General features: G+C 54.1%; 1 protein-coding gene across 13 annotated transcripts in view; it reads left to right on the forward strand.

Moving 5' to 3' along the window:
* Positions 1-19,524, forward strand: part of SNPH (syntaphilin) — a 42,224-nt gene extending 22,700 nt beyond the window's left edge. For 3 of the 13 annotated variants that reach the window (XM_004061661.5, XM_055372403.2, XM_063702424.1), the window contains 4 exons: positions 7,463-7,559; positions 8,283-8,390; positions 11,696-11,845; positions 15,071-19,524. In XM_004061661.5, the coding sequence (XP_004061709.2) occupies positions 7,510-7,559; positions 8,283-8,390; positions 11,696-11,845; positions 15,071-16,247 (1,485 nt within the window). In that variant the 5' untranslated portion in view covers positions 7,463-7,509 and the 3' untranslated portion in view covers positions 16,248-19,524. Of the gene's footprint in view, positions 1-6,088; positions 6,117-6,913; positions 7,560-8,183; positions 8,391-11,695; positions 11,846-15,070 lie in introns of all 13 variants that reach the window. The other 10 variants (XM_019017015.4, XM_019017017.4, XM_055372402.2 and 7 more) reach the window with 8 other exon arrangements.
* The last annotated feature ends 98 nt before the right edge of the window (positions 19,525-19,622 follow it).

Raw genomic sequence — 19,622 nt, forward strand, 5'->3', positions numbered from 1 at the left:
GCCATGTTGGCCAGGCTGGTCTTGAAATCCTGACCTCAGGTGATCTGCCCACCTCGGCCTCCCAAAGTGCTGGGATTACAGGTGTGGGCCACCGTGTCTGGCCAAGAATTTCTTTTTAAACAACTTTCTGTAGTATGCTTACCTCTTATGTCTGTGATGTCCTGCTTTTATGGAAGTATGACCAGCCCAAAATGCAGGTATATACCTGCTCATCTCCATTGTGGTATCTTAGAGTCTCATGGAAAAGTAGGCTTTTTCTTTTATGCAGCAGAATGATAAGTGTCCCAGGTCTACTGTATTATGAGACCTTCATGATGCAGTAGAAATGCAGGTGCCCATGACCTGGAAATCCAGGGTCCAGCCCTTGGTGACTCTTGTAACCTCTGAGGCTTCAGGTTTCCCATAGATCAGATGGACTAGTCTCTACCTGGCCTCCCTCTATGGGGAATTTGTGTGAGGATTCAACGAAGTTGTGAATATACAAGAGCTTTAGGGGCAGCCTCAGCTACCAGTCTCCTCCAGGCTGACCCAAAGTCTAGGGAAGCATCCTGGGCCCAGCTACCTGAAGTCAGATAGAGGGGGAGCACTGGCTCTTGCTCCCCTTCTGCTGCAACTTGCTGAGACATTCTGGGAGAGTCTCTACCCCTTTCTGGACCATGCCTGTCTTTTTATTAATACAACGGTTCATTTAAATACACACACACACACACACACACACACACAATGGAGTCAGGGGCATGGTGGCTCACACCTGTAATCCCAGCAACTCAGGAGGTGACGCTGGTGGATGGCTTGAGGCCAGGAGATTGAGACCACCAAGAGCAACATAGTGAGGCCCCACCTTTAAAAAAAGTAAAAAATAGATTAGCCAGGTGAGGTGGCTACTGGAGAGGCTGAGGCAGGAGGATCGCTTGAGCTCAGGAGTTTGAGGCTGCAGTGAGCTATGATTTTGCCACTGCACTCCAGCCTAGGTGACAGAGTGAGACCCTGGCTCTAAAAAAAAATGAAATATATATCACATGTATTTTTAAAAATTTGTTTGTTATTGAGATATAATTTACATTCCATAAAATTTATCCTTTTAATAGCCAGATGCAGGGGCTCACACCTGTAATCCCAGCACTTTGGGAGCAGGGAGGCCAAGGTGGGTGGATTGCTTGAGGCCAGGGGTTCAAGACCAACCTGGCCAACATGGAGAAACCCCATCTCTACTAAAATATACAAAAATTAGCCAGGTGTGGTTGTGCATGCCTGTAATCCCAGCTACTCGATAGGGTGAGTCATGAGAATCACTTGAACCCAGGAGGCGGAGGTTGCAGTGAGCTGAGATCGTGCCACTGCACTCTAGCCTGGGCGACACAGCGAGACTGTCTCAAAAAAAAAAAATTAAGTTTTTAAAATGTACAATTGAGGGATTTTAGGATACTCACAAAATTATATAACCATCACCACTAGCTACTTCTAAAACGTTTCTTATCTTCCCAAAAAAGAAACTCCATTCCCATTACCATTCATTCCCTGTTCCTTCTTCCCTTCCAGTGTGTTTTCTGTCTGTGTGCATTTGCCTGTGCTGGACATTTCATATAAATGGGATCATGCAATATGCGGCCTTTCGTATCTGGCTTCTTTCATTTAGCATAATGTTGTCAAGGTTCATCTATGTTGTAGCATGGATCAGTAATACTTCATTCCTTTTATAGCTAAATATTCCATTGCATAGACGCATCACATTTTGTTTATCCATTCTTCTATTGGTGGACATTTGGGTTATTTCCACCTCTTAGCTATTGAGAATAGTGCTACTGTGAACATTCTTATACAAGTTTTTGTTTGAGCATCTATTTTCCATTCTTTGGGGTATATACCTAGCAGTGGAATTGCTGGTTCATATGGCAATTCTATGTTTAACTTTTCGAGGAACCACCAAACTGTTTTCCATAGCAGCAGCATCATTTTACATCCCCACCAGCAATGCATGAGAGTTCCAACTTCTCCACATCCTTGACAACGCTTGTTATTGTCCATCTTTTTTATGCTAACCATCCTAGTGAATATGAAGCAGTATCTCATTGTGGAAAATAAGTATTCCATAGATTTTTAACCTGAAAAATCCTTTTTAAAAAGTAGTCTTACTTCACACCTTCCATATGTAAAACACATACGAGAGGAGCCTCTTCAGGTGAAATGGGGAAGGAGGCCCAAGCCACTCCTCCCAGTAGGTGCAGAGGCAAGTCCTCTTGGGTGGTTTGAAGACCTAGGCTTGATGCCCTTCAGCTCTGGAATCTGAGTCTAATCACTGGAGACACGTCCTGTGTAGCAGCTGCCTCAGCCCTCAACCTATGCTGGTTGCCTGGGGAAGCTCCTCACAGCATTTGGCCAAGTTGTGGGTCTGCCTTGCCGCTGTGTTGGGGTTGCCACAACAGTGAGAAGAAGTCGGCGCCTCATCTGTGGTCCCAGCTTTGAGGGTGGCTTGTGTGGGAAACAGGAAGCAAGCTGGAGAAATGCCAGCAAGTCCTGGAAGGAAGATCCTAGGTTTTGTTGACAAAGGAGGAGCAGAGGCACATAGTGGCTGATGAGGCCATAGCCAGTGCAGGGTTTACTGAACTCCTCAGCTGTGAATAGCCCTGGTAGTGCTAATCTTCTGAGATCTAGAGTGTGGCTGCTGGAACACTCCCAGGCCTGTCTTCTATTCCCACCTCTCTGCATTAGCATTCTAGGAGCACCAGGCACTCTGCTGTCTGATGGGTGGAATGTTCTGCGTTCTAGTGTTGCCTTGGCAAAGAGAGGATCCCTCCCAAGTTCTGCTCTGTTGATTGCAATGCTCTGCTTTCCACAGCTGTCAGTGGTTTGAGTCATCAGACACAGATTGTTCTGTTCCCTCAGATTTTAGGATAGCTTTCTTCTTGTATCAATGGCTAATTCTTTGAAAGAAGATAAATTATAGTACATACAGGGACTTTTGCTTAGCTGGAATATTAGATTAACCCAAGCACCTGGTTTTTCCCCCATGACTGTTGATTGGGTAAAATGCTATCATGTCTCTTTGAAGAATGGAGCTTCCTAATTTTACATATGTGGAAACTGAGACCCAAAAGTCCTAGTAATGAAGGAGAAAGAAGCATCAATTAGAAGCCCATAATTTCATTGACAGCTCTAGAATTAGAGAATGTTAGATCCAGAGCACCTTAGAGACCATCTAATCTGACTCTTTGGTCTATTCAATGTGCTTGTTTAAACCATTGTATTACCAACAGTTGTGTGTTGATTGTGTTTGTTTTTATGAAATTTCCCAGGGGATGGTGTTCCCTAAGTTTTAGTCTAAGGCATAGCATGCTAAGTGGTCAAGACAGTAAGTGATAGGAGAAGTCACTGGTGGAAAGGCTGTGGGTGGGGCCTGAAGAAAGAGTGCAATGTATGCTTGAGGACAGGCAGGGAAGATGCTGCAGACGGGACAAACAGCCCATGTAGAGACGCAGATTTGGGAGTGACTAGCTGAGGTCTCCTGGATGCATCAGAGAGCCAGTTGGAAAGGGTGTAGATGAGAGGGCCTTAAACACCCACATCAAGAGCTTTGCTCTGATTTTTACCTAATCTGGGACTTCCAAGGAATTTTGAACAGGGTCCAGGCCCTTTTCTCCATTGTTCCTGCCATGACCCTGGCCCAGGCCCTCCTAATTTCTCCCCTGGTTGGTAATCTCCTAACTGGTATCTGGTATCCCTCCCTCTCCACACAGGCTCCCTATCAGGAACTTTCTAAAATGCAAATATGATTGTGCCCCTTTCCTATAAAGCACTTGCATGGCTTCCTGTTGCCCACAGGACAAGATCCTGACTTAAGTGGCTCTGTGTGGCCTGCCCCCCTCCTTCTGCAGCCTCACTCCCACTGTACTTCTGCCCTCAACAGGCTCCCTAGTTTCCGAGCAGCCAGCTGTCACTCACTGCCTGTGTCCAGCCTTCTCCTTCCCTCCCATTTTCTGCTGCCACCTGGTGAACTCCTATTCATCCCCCAAGACCCAGTGCAAATTTCTTGTGTAGAGAAGCGTTCCTGGATCCTCCTGAAGACACTATTATGGCTTGAATGTGTTTCTGTTTTGAAGCTCACTTCATGTTACTTCCAAAATACTGGCTGCTCCCATGTTTTAGTGTTTATTGTGTGATAGGCACTGACCCAAGCCCCATGCTCACATTATTTTATGTTATTCTCACAGTAACCATATGAGGTGCATTCATTAGAGCCCCAGTTATTACAGATATGGGCAGTGAGGATCAGAGAAGTGGGTGACTTGCCCAAGGCATGCAGCTGAAGGGCGCCAGAGCTGGCATTTGAGCCCAGATCAGTTCATATCGACTTCTGCAGTCATTAGTCTCATGCTCCCTGGACCCCCATTGTCGGGGGGGTTAGGAAGTGTTGAGCATTTGAGGGAGCAGTCAAAGGAGTGGATGCAGCAGGGTTGCTATGGTGTGGACAAGATGGGGAAGTGGAGGGAAGTTCAGTGAGGGCAGGGGCTGGGTTTATTCTGGGGTTAAAGTGATGAGAGACTATCAGCCCAGCTTCCCACAGTTAAGGGTTTTCTTTCTACCTTCCTTTCCAAGTGGCAGCCTCTGGCCACCTGGGGAGAGGCCTGCGGGACTCCAGGCTAAGCAGGTGGCGTGGTGACGAACACCATGGCAACCTGCCTCCTTGCTAGGGCCTAGAAGGGAGGGAGGACCTGAGAGAGCACAGGATGCACACTGAGTTTTCTGAGTAGGATCCTGAGAGGTGGCTCCCTTTGGGCCTGGGTGGCTTCTGCCCTCCCATGAGGGACCCTCCCAGCAGGGGAAATGCCTCTTCCACCTTTGTCCCTAATGAATACCTGGCTCTGGGTGCCCAGGAGACTGTTAGCTGTACCCAGGTACAAATGCCACCCCCTTCCCTCCCCCAGGCCAGGGAGGAAGGAAGAGGGAACTCAAGAGGAGGCAGGTGTGGGGTTGCCAAGCAAGATAGTGGCAGGGACAGCTGGGACAAGGCCCTCATTGTAGCAAGGCCACACGCGGCTCCAGGACAAACCAGGCATTTTGCCTGCCTCCCAGGACTGGGCCTAGCGCTCTGCCTGGACTTTCCTGGCTCCTTAGGGCACTTACTCACACTGGCTGGGAAGAGCCCATCCTCAGATCCGAGTCCTGCCTCTGCTGGAAAGTCCTCCTGAAGGCTCAGCCTCCTTTTTGCATCCTCCCAAAAGCCAGAAGGGCAGGGATGATGGTGGGAAAGTTGTTGGTGAAGCCAGGCTGACCTGGGCCAGAAGCCAGAGCATGTCACACCTGTAGCTGTGTGACCTTGGGCCCAAATGCAGTAACAAAGCCGGCCTTGAAGGATTGCTGCTTCAAGTAATGGGCCAAGGCAGACGAGAGCACTCAGCATGGCCACCTTACCACTGAAGGATTCAGGCAATGGCAGGTGATCCTTGGAGCCCTTGCCCATGTGCCCCTCTGCACCCTAAGCTGTTCCTGGTCAAGATCCTCCTGTGCCCAGGAGGCAGTGAGCCATTTATGGCCATCCTCACAAGCATGGAGGAGCACTGATGTCCTCTTACCCCCAAATCGCCCCTCCTCCATGGTTCCTGCTCTAGGGGCCAGCCCTACAGTTCCAGGAGGCCCTGCCTGGGTGACTGGGGCATGATGAGTGGGAAGCATTGCCAAGCTGGGGCAAGCAGCTCAGGTGACAGGTGTGGTGTCGGCAGGTCCTACAGCCCAGCACCGGACACCTCCAGGCAGACAATGCTGGCTGTGTCCAGACCCTCCAGGGGAACAGGCCGTGTTCTATGTCCCCGCCAGGAAACAGGCCATCTGAGTAGTGCCTTTGTCCACTCAGGAGGCAGCCCCGCCGCTGGCTGGGATGACCAGGCTCCGGGGAGGCCCTGACGTGGGAAGGGGGTGGTCCCCGGGCCAGAGACTCTGGGGTTTGAGATCCAGCCCCTCAGCATCTGATGTTGACCTGGTTTCGATATTGGCTCTGCCACACAACTGGGATGTGACTTGGCCAAGTCCCTTCCCTCTCGGTGGCTCGATTCCTCATCTGTAAAAGGGGACTAATCACAGCACTTCCTCATAGGGTTGTTGAGAGGAGTCAATGGCATAATGTACGTAGCGTGGTTGGCACGAGGTCTGGTGTGGAGTGGGGCCCGGTGAATGCTTCCCTCCAGCATGGGGAGAGGTCCAGGCATGACATCCTCAGCCAAGTCTCCTGTAACCCAGGCTGCTGTCCTCAGTCCCTGCTGTTAATGTGGAAGGAGGGGACTGAGGTCTCTGGAGCTGGCACAGGACCAGCACATTGGCTGCAAAGAGCCCAGGTTCCCCACTCTGCCCCAGACTCCAGTAACTTTGGGCTAATACCCAGTATAGCCCTCCTCACAACAGCCAAAATCCAGCCCAGCATGGGGCCTCTCCCCTCCTTAAATCCTGGAAAGGCTGCCCTTGGAACCCAAGCCTCTACCCAGGAAAGAAGCCTAAGGACTCGGGGGCAGGAACCAGGGGCTTGAGTCTACCTGCCCACTTAGCAAGAGGCCCAGTGATGGGTCTCTCTAGGCATGAACGCTTCCTCCTGGGTCCACCCACTGGGACACCCCCAGCGGAGGGCCTCTGCTCCCACCCACCCCAGTGCTCATCTGCTTTAAGTCTGTGCCCCTACATTCCTAGTAGATGCCAAAACCAGCATGCACATTGCATAGGTGGGTGCGGACATGCCCGTGTGCCGCATGGGTGCGGGAGGACCTGGCTGCATGTCCTGCGTCATGGGCTGGCTGCCTGAGCACGTTCATGGAGACACGTGTGGCATGTGTTGGAATGGCAGGGACATGGTACCTTCTCGTGTTGGTGTGTATCCGTATGTCTTTCTACACATGTGCTGGTACGTTGGTCTGTCTTGTCTCCCCTGTAGACGGGAAGCCCCGAACCACGGGCCAACTGGGAAGTTGATGGTCGGCGAGACCAGCCCATCCTAATTTGGGGTTCCTGGTCCTGCTCCAGGAGTCCTACAGCCTGCAGCCCCTACCAGAGAGGGAGGACTGAACAGCAAGGGGGTGTGTGGGTCCGAGTATCAGGGTCCTGGGGAAGAAGCAGGCCTGGCTCGTAGAGTAGAAGACTCGGTGCCGGCAGTCAGGAGGCCCTGCTCCTGAAGCCTCTGTGACCTTGGGCACGGCCTTCACTCTGTCTGGGGCACATTCACTCATCTGGAGAACACAGGGTTGGACTGATTACTTTTAGCCACTCCTGACAGTTGTGGTTTTAAGCTGGGTGGTGGGAACCTGTGCACCAGCCCCATTCAATTCACTGGTGGAGGCAGCCGTGGCCTGCCAGGCCCTTGCTCCTGGGGTGTCCTGCCGAAGGGTGAGAAGAGAAGCCATGCCGGGCAGCGGCCCCAGCGAGAGGATGACGTGGCCTGGCCCGGCCCTTTCTGCGGGCCCCCCAACCCGCCCTCTCTCCTCAGCCCCCGGGATACCGCCCATCCCACCCCTTACTCGGACCCGCAGCCTCATGGCCATGTCCCTGCCAGGAAGTAGACGGACCTCTGCTGGATCACGCAGGTGAGTCTCCCCCTCGCTCACAGCCTAGGCTTTGGAGGGCGGGAGGAGGGCGCACGGGCCTCTCTCTACCTGCCACCAACTTGCAGTATGTCTTTGAGCAAATCATTTCCCATTCCCATCTTTAAAATGGGCTTGCTAACACCTGCCTCCTCCTGGAACTATTGAATGGCTCAAATGACACAGTGGATGTGAGAGTTCTCGGAAGGTGTAAACCACTGGATTCCTACCAGCAGTAGCCTCATCAGTATTGTTTGATTTTCACAACGACTGGAGGGGAATCGTGCAGTCATCCACTCAGATTCACTTGGTGTCCCTTGGTTTTTACCCCCGAGGCTCCTCCTCCTGTCCCCACCCCTGTCTGCCCCATTCTTCTTCACCTCTGTCTAAGTCTATGCAGGGATCTCATCTCCTGGGTTTGGGGAACCCCAGAAGTTGAGGACCTTGATAAGAGCATATGAGGCCCCACCCTTTCCCTGCAGCCCTGCCGGCCCCCATTCTTGTCCCTGGGGAGCCAGGAGGACCAGCCTTCTTCTGGTTTTCCATCTTGATTTGCACTGTCTGTTCTGTCACCCCTGTCTGTGCGTCTCTCTCTCCCTGCTTCTCTCCCCTGTGGTGACCCCAAAGCGGGGGCACTTTGGGCCGCAGCGGCCTGGCAGTGTTCACCCAGTGTCCGCAGCTGCCCGCCAGCCAGAACGAGCACCTGCCTCTTCTTCCTGCCTCCAGGCGCACCTCTCCACCGGTGAGCGTGCGGGATGCCTACGGCACCTCTTCGCTCAGCAGCAGCAGCAATTCTGGCTCCTACAAGGGCAGTGACAGCAGTCCCACACCAAGGTAATTGGCCCCTCCTCTCTGGGCCTGGCCCTGCTGGCTGGGAACAGGTTGTCCTGGGGTGGGAGAGGTAAGGGAGCAGGGTCGTGTTCTAACCACCCCCGACGCCAGCATAGCCGCTGGCCGTGTGACCTTGAGCAGATCATTTCTCCTTTCTGAGCCTCAGTTCCTGTCTGTAAGATGGATATGATAATATACAGCTGTACATAAAAAAATACAGTGGCCTAAACAAACTAGGGATGATACTTGCAGAACAAGGAGCCAGGGGTCAGCAGCTCCCTGAAGTGTCAGGGACCCTGTGTCTTCTCCCGCTGCTCCACCATCCTTGGTGTACAGCTTTTGTCTTTGTCATCACAGGTGGCTTCTGTACCTCCAGGCATCAGGCCTGCCCTCCAGGAAGGAACAGGTGGAAAGGACCAAAGCCCTTCTCAGAGACTGTTTTTCTGAGAGGGACAGCTTGCCCCCAAATCCTGCCAGTTCTTGCTGGCCAGAACTGGGTCATGTGAATAACTCTAGCTGCAGGGCCAGTTAGTGTCTTCCCCACAACAGTACCACCCCAGACAAAATGGGGGTTCCGCTAGGAAGAAAGCAAGATGAGTATTGGGAAGCAGCCTGCAGTGTCTACCATCATGCACTTCTCAGGGGAACACTTTGAGAGTGGCAGAGGTGGAATTGGCTTGGAAGGCGAAATGTTACGAATGCAGCAGATGCCAAGTTGTAGTCTTGAGTGAGGTGAACTCGGACTCACAAAGCAGGATCATGTTGGAGAAGCAGGTGTAGGGGAGCTGTAGGTCCTTGAAGACCAGGAAGCAAGAGCTGTCATGGTAGGCCTTGTCCTGCTTCCCCAGCATTGAAATACAAGTGGGAGGTTGGGGCGTGTGGGGAACGAGCATAGGCTCTGGATTTGGTCTCTTCCTGTCTTGAGCCTCCATTTCCTTTCTTTAAAGTGGAGCTAATAACTTGGAAGCTTCAGTGACTTGATATCTACACACCGCCTGTGCATCCTAGTTGGCCAATAACTGATACCTCCTGTTGTCAGAGCTTTGATCTGACTTAAGGCCAGGAGATGCCCAGCCTGTGGCTCCCATGGCTGGAGCACCTCCTGGGAGGACTCAGTGGAGAGGATGTCATTTGTGTGAAGCGACGTCCAGAGCCACTGAAACAGCAGCTGTTAGATTTCTATCGTGACACACATGATGGGTAACACCCATGTGCAGGACCCATGCCCCAGCATCCTGGCTGTAACACCACCCCAGAGACTGGGGGACATAGGAGTAAAGCATTAATTTACATTCTGAAAACTATATAATTGGCAACTTTAATCTTTTCTATTAGTAACAGATTTTGTAACACACCTCGTAACTGCAGCCCATGGAGGTGATCCCAACCCCAGGGCTGAGAATTGCTCCCAGCGAAGGGTCTTCTTCCCCACAACAAGGGTTGCTGCCCCTGGGTGAGCAGTGGGGCCACAGTTAGGTCCCCTCTGCAAATAGCCAGGCTTTCCAAGGCAGGAATAGCTGAGAAACATGCGTCACAGCGTATTTTTTTTCTAATTTTAGTGTGTGTGTGTATATATATATATATATATTTTTTTTTTTACAAAGAGCTAGTGACTAAAAATGTACACATGTTAAATTGTATATCGGGGGAAAATATTCATGAAAGCAAAATGAAAAGGATGTAAAATAGTTACTTCCTCTCTAATCCTCAATCCTTACTAGTTTAGCTAACCTTGGTTCCCCCACTCCTACCACCCCTTGCCAAGGGGTGACTCCTCCGCCCCTTGCCAAGCAGAGAGGAGACCTGCGTGACTTGGCTTGAGTTGACCTAGGGGCCATGAGGTGAGTACATGGAAGAAAACCACTTCTCATTCCACTTCTATCACCACTTTCTCTTTGACAGTTTACGACTTACAAGTACTTTTTCCTCGGTAAACACCATACAGCTTCCATGGAACTTTTAAAATTGCCTCCAGCTCGGCTGCTTCAGCAAATGGGCCTCACCAGGGCCTGCCTTTTCCAGGCTCATAAAGGGGCATTGCCCCTCCCTAGACCTGCCAGTCACTCTCCCCTCAAGGAGCAGAGTTGGGTGGCAACAAGGCCTGAGTCTCTAGTCGCGAGATACATGCCCGGGTTTTAAGCCAAGATCCGAGGTTTCTGTATGAGCAAAACAACCAGCAGCCAGGACACTGAGAATAGAGCTGGCTGGGCCATAGTCTGTTGTGGAATTGGGGCATTCTCCTTCCCCCTGAAAGCCTGGCCCTCCCTCCCCCACTGGCACCTGACTGCCCTCTGGGTGGAAATTCCTTCTCCTTTGCCCTGGTAGGGCACCATGTCAGTGCCGCCCTGTGCTGGGAGCAGTGCACTTCCAGCCTGCTGCCACCCCAGAGTACTGCAGTGGACAGGTCCCTGCCCAGAGCCGGCAGGTGTTCACGTGTGTGCTCCCATGTGCACCCGGAGGTGAAAGTGTGAACATGTGCCTGGGCTGGTGCCCTAGTATGTGTGAGTACCTGCGAGGCACAAGTGTGTCTCCATGTATGTGGGCATGCAGGTGCGAATGGACTGGGAATTGGCATCCCAGGAAGTGTGCGTGCATGTAGTGCACACCCACGTGTACACAGTGGGGGTGAGGAGTGAGAGTGCCAGGGCGTACATGGAGACAGCTGTGCCTGCGCGTGTCTGCCCTCCCTGTCCCCAGGCTGTGAGGGGCCTCAGCTCTAGAGAGGAGAGCTTCTGCCTCCACCTGGGAGATGTATCCTGCTGTGTGGGGGTGAGTCCTTGTCTGCCATGCAGACCCAGAATCTGCCACTTACACCTCAGTTTCCAGCCTTCAAACTCATTCCCTAGGTGGGAAGACGAGGTACCTGGGTTCTGGGGCACACTACCAGGATTGTCTGAGGGGCTCGGGGCAAGAGCTAACCTCTCTGAGGCCAGCGGCCCCTCTAAAAGATGAAGACAGTCCCTACTTCAGGGCTGCTATAAGGATTGATGGCGTTGGTCAACTGCTTGGCCTGGTTCCAGGTTTACACATATGCTCTGGGATATATCTCCCCACCCAGCCCTAACTAGAGGAGCCCTGAAGCCCGCATCCTGACATGATGGTCTTCACTTAGAGGAACTCTACTAAAACCCACCTTCCAGAAGGCTGAGGGTTCTCCTGCCTTGTGTGGGAGGCCTGGCTTGGAGCATCTGGTGGCCAGGGATGGTGAGGCTGGTGTCCCCTTGCAGGCGCTGGTGTCCCCAGAGGTAAAGCACCTGTGCCTTGCCTGACCTCTTCCTCCCTCCCTGATGATGGGCGTCCCCTTGCAGGCGCTCCATGAAATACACGCTGTGCAGTGACAACCATGGCATCAAGCCCCCGACCCCGGAGCAGTACCTGACCCCCCTGCAGCAGAAGGAGGTGTGCATCCGGCACCTGAAAGCTCGGCTGAAGGACACACAGGACCGGCTCCAGGACCGGTGAGCGGGTGGCCACGAGCAGCCCTGGGGGTACCCCATCAGCTCCACACTCAGGGAAACCAGGGCTCTGGGGTGCCTCTTGGAAGGAGGAGTGGCTGGGGGTCTCCCAGCATCCATCTGCTCTCTCCTTCCCAGCAAAGCCTCATTTGAGCCCACTTGCAGACCCTCATCCCCAGCTGCTACTCACCTTGACTGCTCCACGAGGCTGTTGGGGGCCAGGCGGGAGCAGTTTCCCATGAGGGCCTGTCCTGTGGGGCCTCCTGCCTGTGCTGTCCTTTCCCAGCTTCAGCCTGGCAGCTCCTTTGGCTGCTTCTTTTCCTGTGGCTCCCATCTTCCAGGAGTTGGAGCACAGGGCTTCTTTCTGACTTACGTGTCTCTTTTGGGGGAGAAACAACTCTTTATCCTTCCTCGCTTCCTCCTGAGTGAGTCACTAGAGGGCTTGTGGCCAACCTCAGGCCCCAGAAGCCATCTACTTCCTGCTGTGGAGGATGATCATGAGAAGCCTTTTGCTGAGCTCCTCCCCAGCCCAGGTGTCTCCCAGTAGCCCCCGCAGGCCGTCTGAGCTCATTCTCAAGTGCTTAATCCCAACCCTCCCAGCTTCTACCCTCCAAGCCCAGTGGCTTCATCTTTGTGATCTACACTTCAGGGCGTTGATCTCCCATTGTCTTAACTATCCTTCTCGGGACTGTGTCTATGCAAACATGCAGGCTATTGTGAGCTGGCCAAGGTGCTGTGTGGGGCTGGAGCTCAGAGCAGGCACGATGATCGCTCCTTTTTTCCTTTCTTTCTTTTTTTTTTTTTAATACAGCAGCTTTATTGCAATGTAACTTACATACCATATAATTCACCTATCAAAAGTGTGCAATTAGATGACTGTTAGTTTAGTCACAGAATTTTGCAACCATGACCACTATCTAATTTCATAAATATTTCTATCACCTCAAAATAAACCCCATTCCCATTAGCAATCACCGCCAATTTCTCTCCAACCACCCTAGTCCCTGGCAACCACTAATTTTTCTGTCTCTATGGATTTGTCTATTCTGGACATTTCATATAAATGGGATCACGCTGTATGCATGACCACATCGTTCTTGACCACAGCTCTGCCAAGCAGCCAATCCGGTTTGGATTTGTTGTGGTTTTAAACTACAGGCGGTTACGGGTAGCATTCAGCGAGCTTCATTGTCGGCAGAGGGAGGATTTCTATTTTTATTTTCCCTCATCTTCCCAATGATGCCCAGGATCTGCGTGGCCTTTTGCACTAATGCCTCAGGGAGCAGATGGCCCATCTCCCAGCTTCATTTCTAGGGCCAGCCCCATGGCTTAGAGCAGGCCATCTGCCCTGTGTGGTTTGGGCAGGATGCCCTGGTGTGGGTGTGCTAACACCTTGACTCCCTGGTCACTGTCTGCCTGTTACTCCCACAGGAACCCATTGCAGGTCTTTACATGAAATATTGTCACTCTCCCCACACTCTCTCCATATCGAGTTTCGTGCCTGTGCTTCCTGCAGTGGCCCACCTTCTGTTCCTCAAAGACACCATGTGCTTTTGCACCTCTGTGCTTTCGTATCTGTGTCCCCACTACTTGAGATGCCCTGCCCTCTATCTTGCTCCCTGGGCAGACTTACCCTTCAAGACGCACTTCAAATGTGATGCCCACTGAGGCGTGGACAGGGCTCGAAGCCATGGCTCCCTGGGGTTTGGCTGGGCCCCAGGAAGAGAGAGGCAGAGACTGGCTGAGCAGATCATGCCCAGTTCCTTCTTTCAAACTCACTCTTTCTCCCAGGGTGAGGTGTGAGTGAGGAGCAGGGTGAGAGGCCAAAAGGGTTACCTAGAGTGGGCCCCCCACCTGGCGGCAGGAAGGGTGAAGGCCAAGTATCTCCTGCCCCTCAGTACCTGTTGCCTTGTCTGTTATTGGCACTCTAAGCAGCTCCAGCTGTGTCCTGATGGGTGGATGGGCCCCTTCTAGGTGACACCATTGCTGACCTTTATGGCCGCTGCATCCCCTCAGCCCCCAGTCCCTCCAGCATATTGTGGAATGAGATTCCTGGGCCCATTTCCTGAAGGAAAATTCTGATCTGGCTTTGAAAAGTATATGGTGCTTGATCTGGGACGGTCATTCTGCTGGGCTGATAAACCCCAGAGTGACAGGCACGGCATTTGTAGATTTTACGGATGGGAATGTAGGGTTTAGGCTGAGGGGGCTCATGTGGGCTGCCACTAGGAAGTGAGCGAAAATGCCCAGGACAGGGTTTGACGTCTCCTGGATGATTTTCCTTCTTCCTCACTGGTGTTAATCAGTCGCCACTCTGTCTCACTCTGGTTTTACCTCTAGGCCTGATGGCATATTTTTCTAACTTACCTCCCTCCCCTTGCACCCCTGAATTCATCTGTGACTCGGGAATTTGAAAAGCCTGAGCATTTCTGGACGAGAGTCTGCCGACTACCTTGTTCACCTGGTGCTCGCCTCCGTCGCTCAGGAGTAACTCTATGCCTTTCTCGTTGATCTTTTCAGCTTTTCCTCTTTAGGATACAAGATACAAGGAGATACAAAGATACAAAGAAGCTTCTAGCACGGATAGATGAGAGCCAGCCTGTTCTTATCACTCTCCCTGTTCCACCCACCACTTCTCATCGCTCTGCATGAGGGATGATGTAAAATCATCAGCCTCCCCCAACACTGAAAGCTGTCATTTCTCTCCCCTGGGGTCTCTGGCCAAATATTCCTCCACTGAAACTTTCTGCAACCTGCTTTAGTAGGTAGTAGGAGGCTACATCACTTTCCATAGAGCAGAAATTTTCTGCCTAGTTTTTGTTGTTTCACATTAAGATTTTATTAGGTTTTTATAGCAGTAGCTATAAAACTTATGAGGATCTTTGTTGTCTAGTCTCTTCTCTAGATGATGGATTTGAATGTTGAGAGTCGTCTGCATTCTGGGGGTGGTGGGGTGGGGGAGGGAATGCGAGTGGTGTCTCCTCCCGACCTTTCTTCTCTCTCCAGGCAGAGGCTTCTCCTGTCTTCACCCCTCAGCCCCTCTCCCCAGCCACTCTCACTCCCCACTATAATAAGAAGGCATTGAGTTTGTCCTTCCGTTTTGGGTTCTGAGCCACAGCAGCATAGGGCCCTTCATCCTTGGCAACATTGTCCTCTCCCTGCCTCTCCTTGGCGGTGACAGACCAGGCAGGCAGGCAGTGAGCGTGTGTGTGTCTCCTCGGCTCGCAGGGACACAGAGATTGATGACCTGAAGACGCAGCTGTCACGCATGCAGGAGGACTGGATTGAGGAGGAGTGCCACCGCGTGGAGGCCCAGCTGGCCCTGAAGGAGGCCCGAAAGGAGATCAAGCAGCTCAAGCAGGTCATCGACACTGTCAAGAACAACCTGATTGACAAGGACAAGGGGCTGCAGAAGTACTTCGTGGACATCAACATCCAGAACAAGAAGCTGGAGACGCTGCTGCACAGCATGGAGGTGGCCCAGAATGGCATGGCCAAGGAGGATGGCACTGGGGAGTCAGCCGGTGGGTCCCCTGCCCGCTCCCTCACCCGCAGCTCCACCTACACCAAGCTGAGTGACCCGGCTGTCTGTGGTGACCGCCAGCCGGGTGATCCCTCCAGCGGCTCTGCTGAGGATGGGGCAGACAGTGGCTTTGCAGCAGCCGATGACACACTGAGCCGGACGGACGCGCTGGAGGCCAGCAGCCTGCTGTCGTCGGGGGTGGACTGTGGCACTGAGGAGACCTCGCTGCACAGCTCCTTCGGCCTGGGCCCCCGCTTCCCTGCCAGCAACACCTATGAGAAGCTGCTGTGTGGCATGGAGGCTGGTGTGCAGGCCAGCTGCATGCAGGAGCGTGCCATCCAGACAGACTTCGTGCAGTACCAGCCTGACCTTGACACCATCCTGGAGAAAGTGACCCAGGCCCAGGTCTGTGGGACAGACCCTGAGTCAGGGGACAGGTGCCCAGAGCTGGATGCCCACCCTGCAGGGCCCAGAGACCCCAACTCAGCAGTGGTGGTGACAGTGGGTGATGAGCTAGAGGCCCCAGAGCCCATCACCCGCGGACCCACCCCACAGCGGCCTGGTGCCAACCCCAACCCTGGCCAGTCGGTGAGCGTGGTGTGCCCCATGGAAGAGGAGGAGGAGGCTGCCGTGGCTGAGAAGGAGCCCAAGAGCTACTGGAGCCGCCACTACATCGTGGATCTGCTGGCTGTGGTGGTGCCGGCCGTGCCCACGGTGGCCTGGCTTTGCCGCTCCCAGCGGCGCCAGGGCCAGCCCATCTACAACATCAGCTCCCTGCTGCGGGGCTGCTGCACTGTGGCCTTGCACTCCATCCGCAGGATCAGCTGCCGCTCACTGAGCCAGCCGAGTCCCAGCCCAGCGGGCGGCGGCTCCCAGCTCTGAGGGGGCCCATTCCGGCAGCTGCGCCTGCGGCCTGACCACTGATTGTAGGGATGCCGTTCCCCCCTCCCTTCTCCCATGGGCATCATCTTATTTATTTACTTTTGGGTGTGGAACTGTTTCTGTTTTTCAAGATGTTAAAACAGTCTCGTGGAAGGAGCAGGGGTTGGAGAAAGGCATCCCAAAGCTTCGATGGAGAGCAGGGAAGGGGGACCCAAGGCAGGAGGTACACCAGCTGGACAAATTGCAGGGAGGGGAGGGAGCGAGGGCCAACCCGGCCCCTCTGTCCCCTTGGCTCTTCAGACAGGGCCAGCCCTGCTCAGGAAGTCTCTGGCTGTCTTCATCTGGGGAAGCCGGGCTTGAGTTGCCCATAGGCCCCTGCCCTGCACCATCCTGTCCAGTGCCCTGCTCACTCCATGCCGTCTCTTCCAAGCCACCTTGCCCGCAGCCCAGGCTCCTGGGCCAGTGCTCTCTCCTCAAATGGAGGCAGCCATGGCCTGAAGTGCAGATCACTGACCCAGGGCTCAGAGCAGAGGCCAGAACCACTGGGCCGGCCGGCATTCCAGCCTCCCCAGACTGCTCCCCACCTTGGGACTCAGGAGCTCAGTCAAGGCCACAGGCTGGAGGAGAGACGGGGCTGGGCGCAAGGTGGCGGAGGGCAGTGTGGGTTCTGTGTCTGTCTGTTCATCCCAGGCTTTCCCGTCATCCCTTTCCTCTTGGCACTTCTGGGTGTGTCAGTCATTATTCCTGTGAGGTAGCTAAGCCCGGCAAGCTCAGTGCTGGAGTAGGAGGGCCTGCCTGAGTCCCAGCTCCCAGCTGGAGAATCCACCAGCACAAGAAGAGGAGGCAGGGGCAGAAGCCCAAGGGGGCTCCCCCAGCCTTCCAAGGTGAGGCCATCTCATCTGCAGGCTGGGAGGCAGGGCTGGACTCAGGAACCCACAGCTTACTGAAAAAGCCAGAGGCCATGACTGCCCCCAGAAACTTGCCCCGAGTTTCTCTGGGGCCCTCGGGCCCAACTTCTGCTTTGCACTATGTTCACTTTGGGGTTGGTTCTCAGCCATCCAAGGGTCTCCAGTGAGGTGGCTGCTTGCTGTCTGAGATGAGGGTTCCTAAACCTTAAACCTCTCTGCCTCTGGAGGAGGGTGGGGGATTCTGGCAGGATGAATCGCAGGATGGCGCATACTGAAGCCACGATGTTCATCCAGGCCAAAGCAGGGTGTCCTGGGATAGGTTTCCCAGGCAGGGGCGTGGCAGAGCAGGTAGGCGCCCTGCAGCCTCCCTGCTCCCAGCCCAAGGCCAGTCGGCCTGGGAAGTTCACTGCCCCAACTCTTTTCCCGGGACCATACTGAGTCCCCCAGCCACGCTGCTGACATTCTTATTACCATTATTATTTTACCAAGTAAACTCACTCCTCTTCCCCCACAGGGGTTACACCCATCTGGTTGTCCCACCCACTCTTCAGAGGCTAGGCCCCACCTCTGGGGGGTTGGAGGGACCCTGTGTCTTACTCGCCCCTCTGGCCTAAGGGCCACTCTGGTTATCTGCCAAGGTTGCTTGCCCTCACCCCAATGCTCCAACAGCCATTGCCTAACTCATGGGCTCCACCCTTCTGCTCGGTGCCCTCCACGTGAGGCGGGGCACCTGCATGCACTGGGAGGGGGCGGCTGGCCCAGCCCTCGGGGCAGGAGCCCCCTCTGCCACACGCTTTGTGCCTCCAAAGCTCCCCCCGCCTTGGTCAGGGCCTCAGACCAGCCACCCTTTGTGGAATAAGCCCCAGCCCAGCCAAACCAAATCCAGATGCCTGAGGCCTGGCTGGGGCTGCCCCCGCAGGACACTGTGGCCATGCCACGGAGGGGGCAGTGGACAAAACCAATCCAAAGCCAAGCCGGGACTGGCTGCGGACCCAGCCTCCTGTGCCGCGCACTCACGGAGCTGCGTAGTCTCCTTAGACATAGTCAAAGCTTTGCCGAGAAAAGAAATGTATGAACTATATTTGACAACATAAAATCTCTCTATTTTTCACCACTGGAATTTAGTCAAGCTTCAAGCCCCTCTGCTCCTGTCTGTGTCTTGCGTCTGTGGCCTTCCTATTGTGTCTTGTGTTTTGGTGGATGTGACAGGGCTGGGGCCACAGTCTACTCTGTCTCTGCTGCTAGAGAAGCCACCTGTGGAGGACTGGGCTGTGGTTGGGCCTGAGGCCTGTGGAGGAGGTGAGTGTAGCCAGCAGCAGCCGTCGACTCCTGTTCTGGCCTGAGACCACCGGTGTGGGTCACGAGGGCCCTGGCCCACAGTGTTGAGGGTCCTCTCTTTCGGGGGTTCTCCTGGGGCCTTCGATGGGCTTTTCTTCTTGTCAGTGGAGGGAGCAGCTCCCCACTCAGCCCTGGGACAGGCCCTGGGACTGTGGTGGCCGGTGGCCCTGGCCCAGCTCTGGAGTGCATGTGTGTGTGCTCAGATCCCGCATCTATGCAAAGATGCAGGCTGCCTGTGAGGCTCCAGGCGGTGGAGGTGCGGCAGCTGCTGCTCAGGTGCCATGCCCTGAAGAGGCAGGGTACAGATGGGGCTGGGAGGGCAAAGAGGGGGCGGGGCCTCCCCCTGAGAGAGCTCACCCTCCACAGTGACCCTTTTCCTTCCTGCCTAATACCTCCTCCCGTTGGGCTGTGACCTTTTCCTCCTGCCCTCAGCCTCTGAAACAGAAATCTTTGGGGCCTCCCCTTTCCCCAGCGTCTGGCAAGAGCTGATGAGGTCCTGAGGAACAGTGTCCCCAGGAACCACCTTCTGGAGCCTAGTGGCCAGACGTGGCTTCTCCTGAGTTCTAGGGCTCGGGCCAGAGTGGCCCTACTGCCCGGCCAGTCCAGGCTCAGGCAGGAATCAGACGCTGGGGCCCGGGCTCTGCACAGAGAGCTGGGCTTGAGTGGAGTTTATTGTAGATTTCTCCCAAGGGGATCACTTAGCTTCTCACTGACACACCCTTCCCAATTGCCACAAGCGCAGGGGTATCTTACAGCACTTTGGGGAGGGGTGGGACAAACTGCAAGGTTCTGGGGCCAAGGCCTACCCAGGGGCCTCTGCCCAGAGAACTCACAACCCCCTCTCTGACCTAGGGGACAATGCAAACGGGTCACAGTGCATTCCCATATTAGGCCATCCCCTTCACGAATAATTCAGGGGATGTGGGAAGTGGGGAGGCGGGGAGGGATCTTGACTCTTGTCTCCTTTGTCCTTTTGTTCAGACAGAGTTGTACCTGCAGCAGACAACTCTGAATTAAAGCATGGAAACACAGCAAGCCCCTTGGCCTGTTTTCTTTATACTGGGTGGTTTCTCTAAGGGGGGGCAGTGGGAGGGTTCACACCATCTTCCTCTAGCGCAGGGGTCACAAC

This window comes from Gorilla gorilla, chromosome 21 (genome assembly GCF_029281585.2).
Source record: "Gorilla gorilla gorilla isolate KB3781 chromosome 21, NHGRI_mGorGor1-v2.1_pri, whole genome shotgun sequence".
NCBI lineage: Eukaryota > Metazoa > Chordata > Mammalia > Primates > Hominidae > Gorilla > Gorilla gorilla.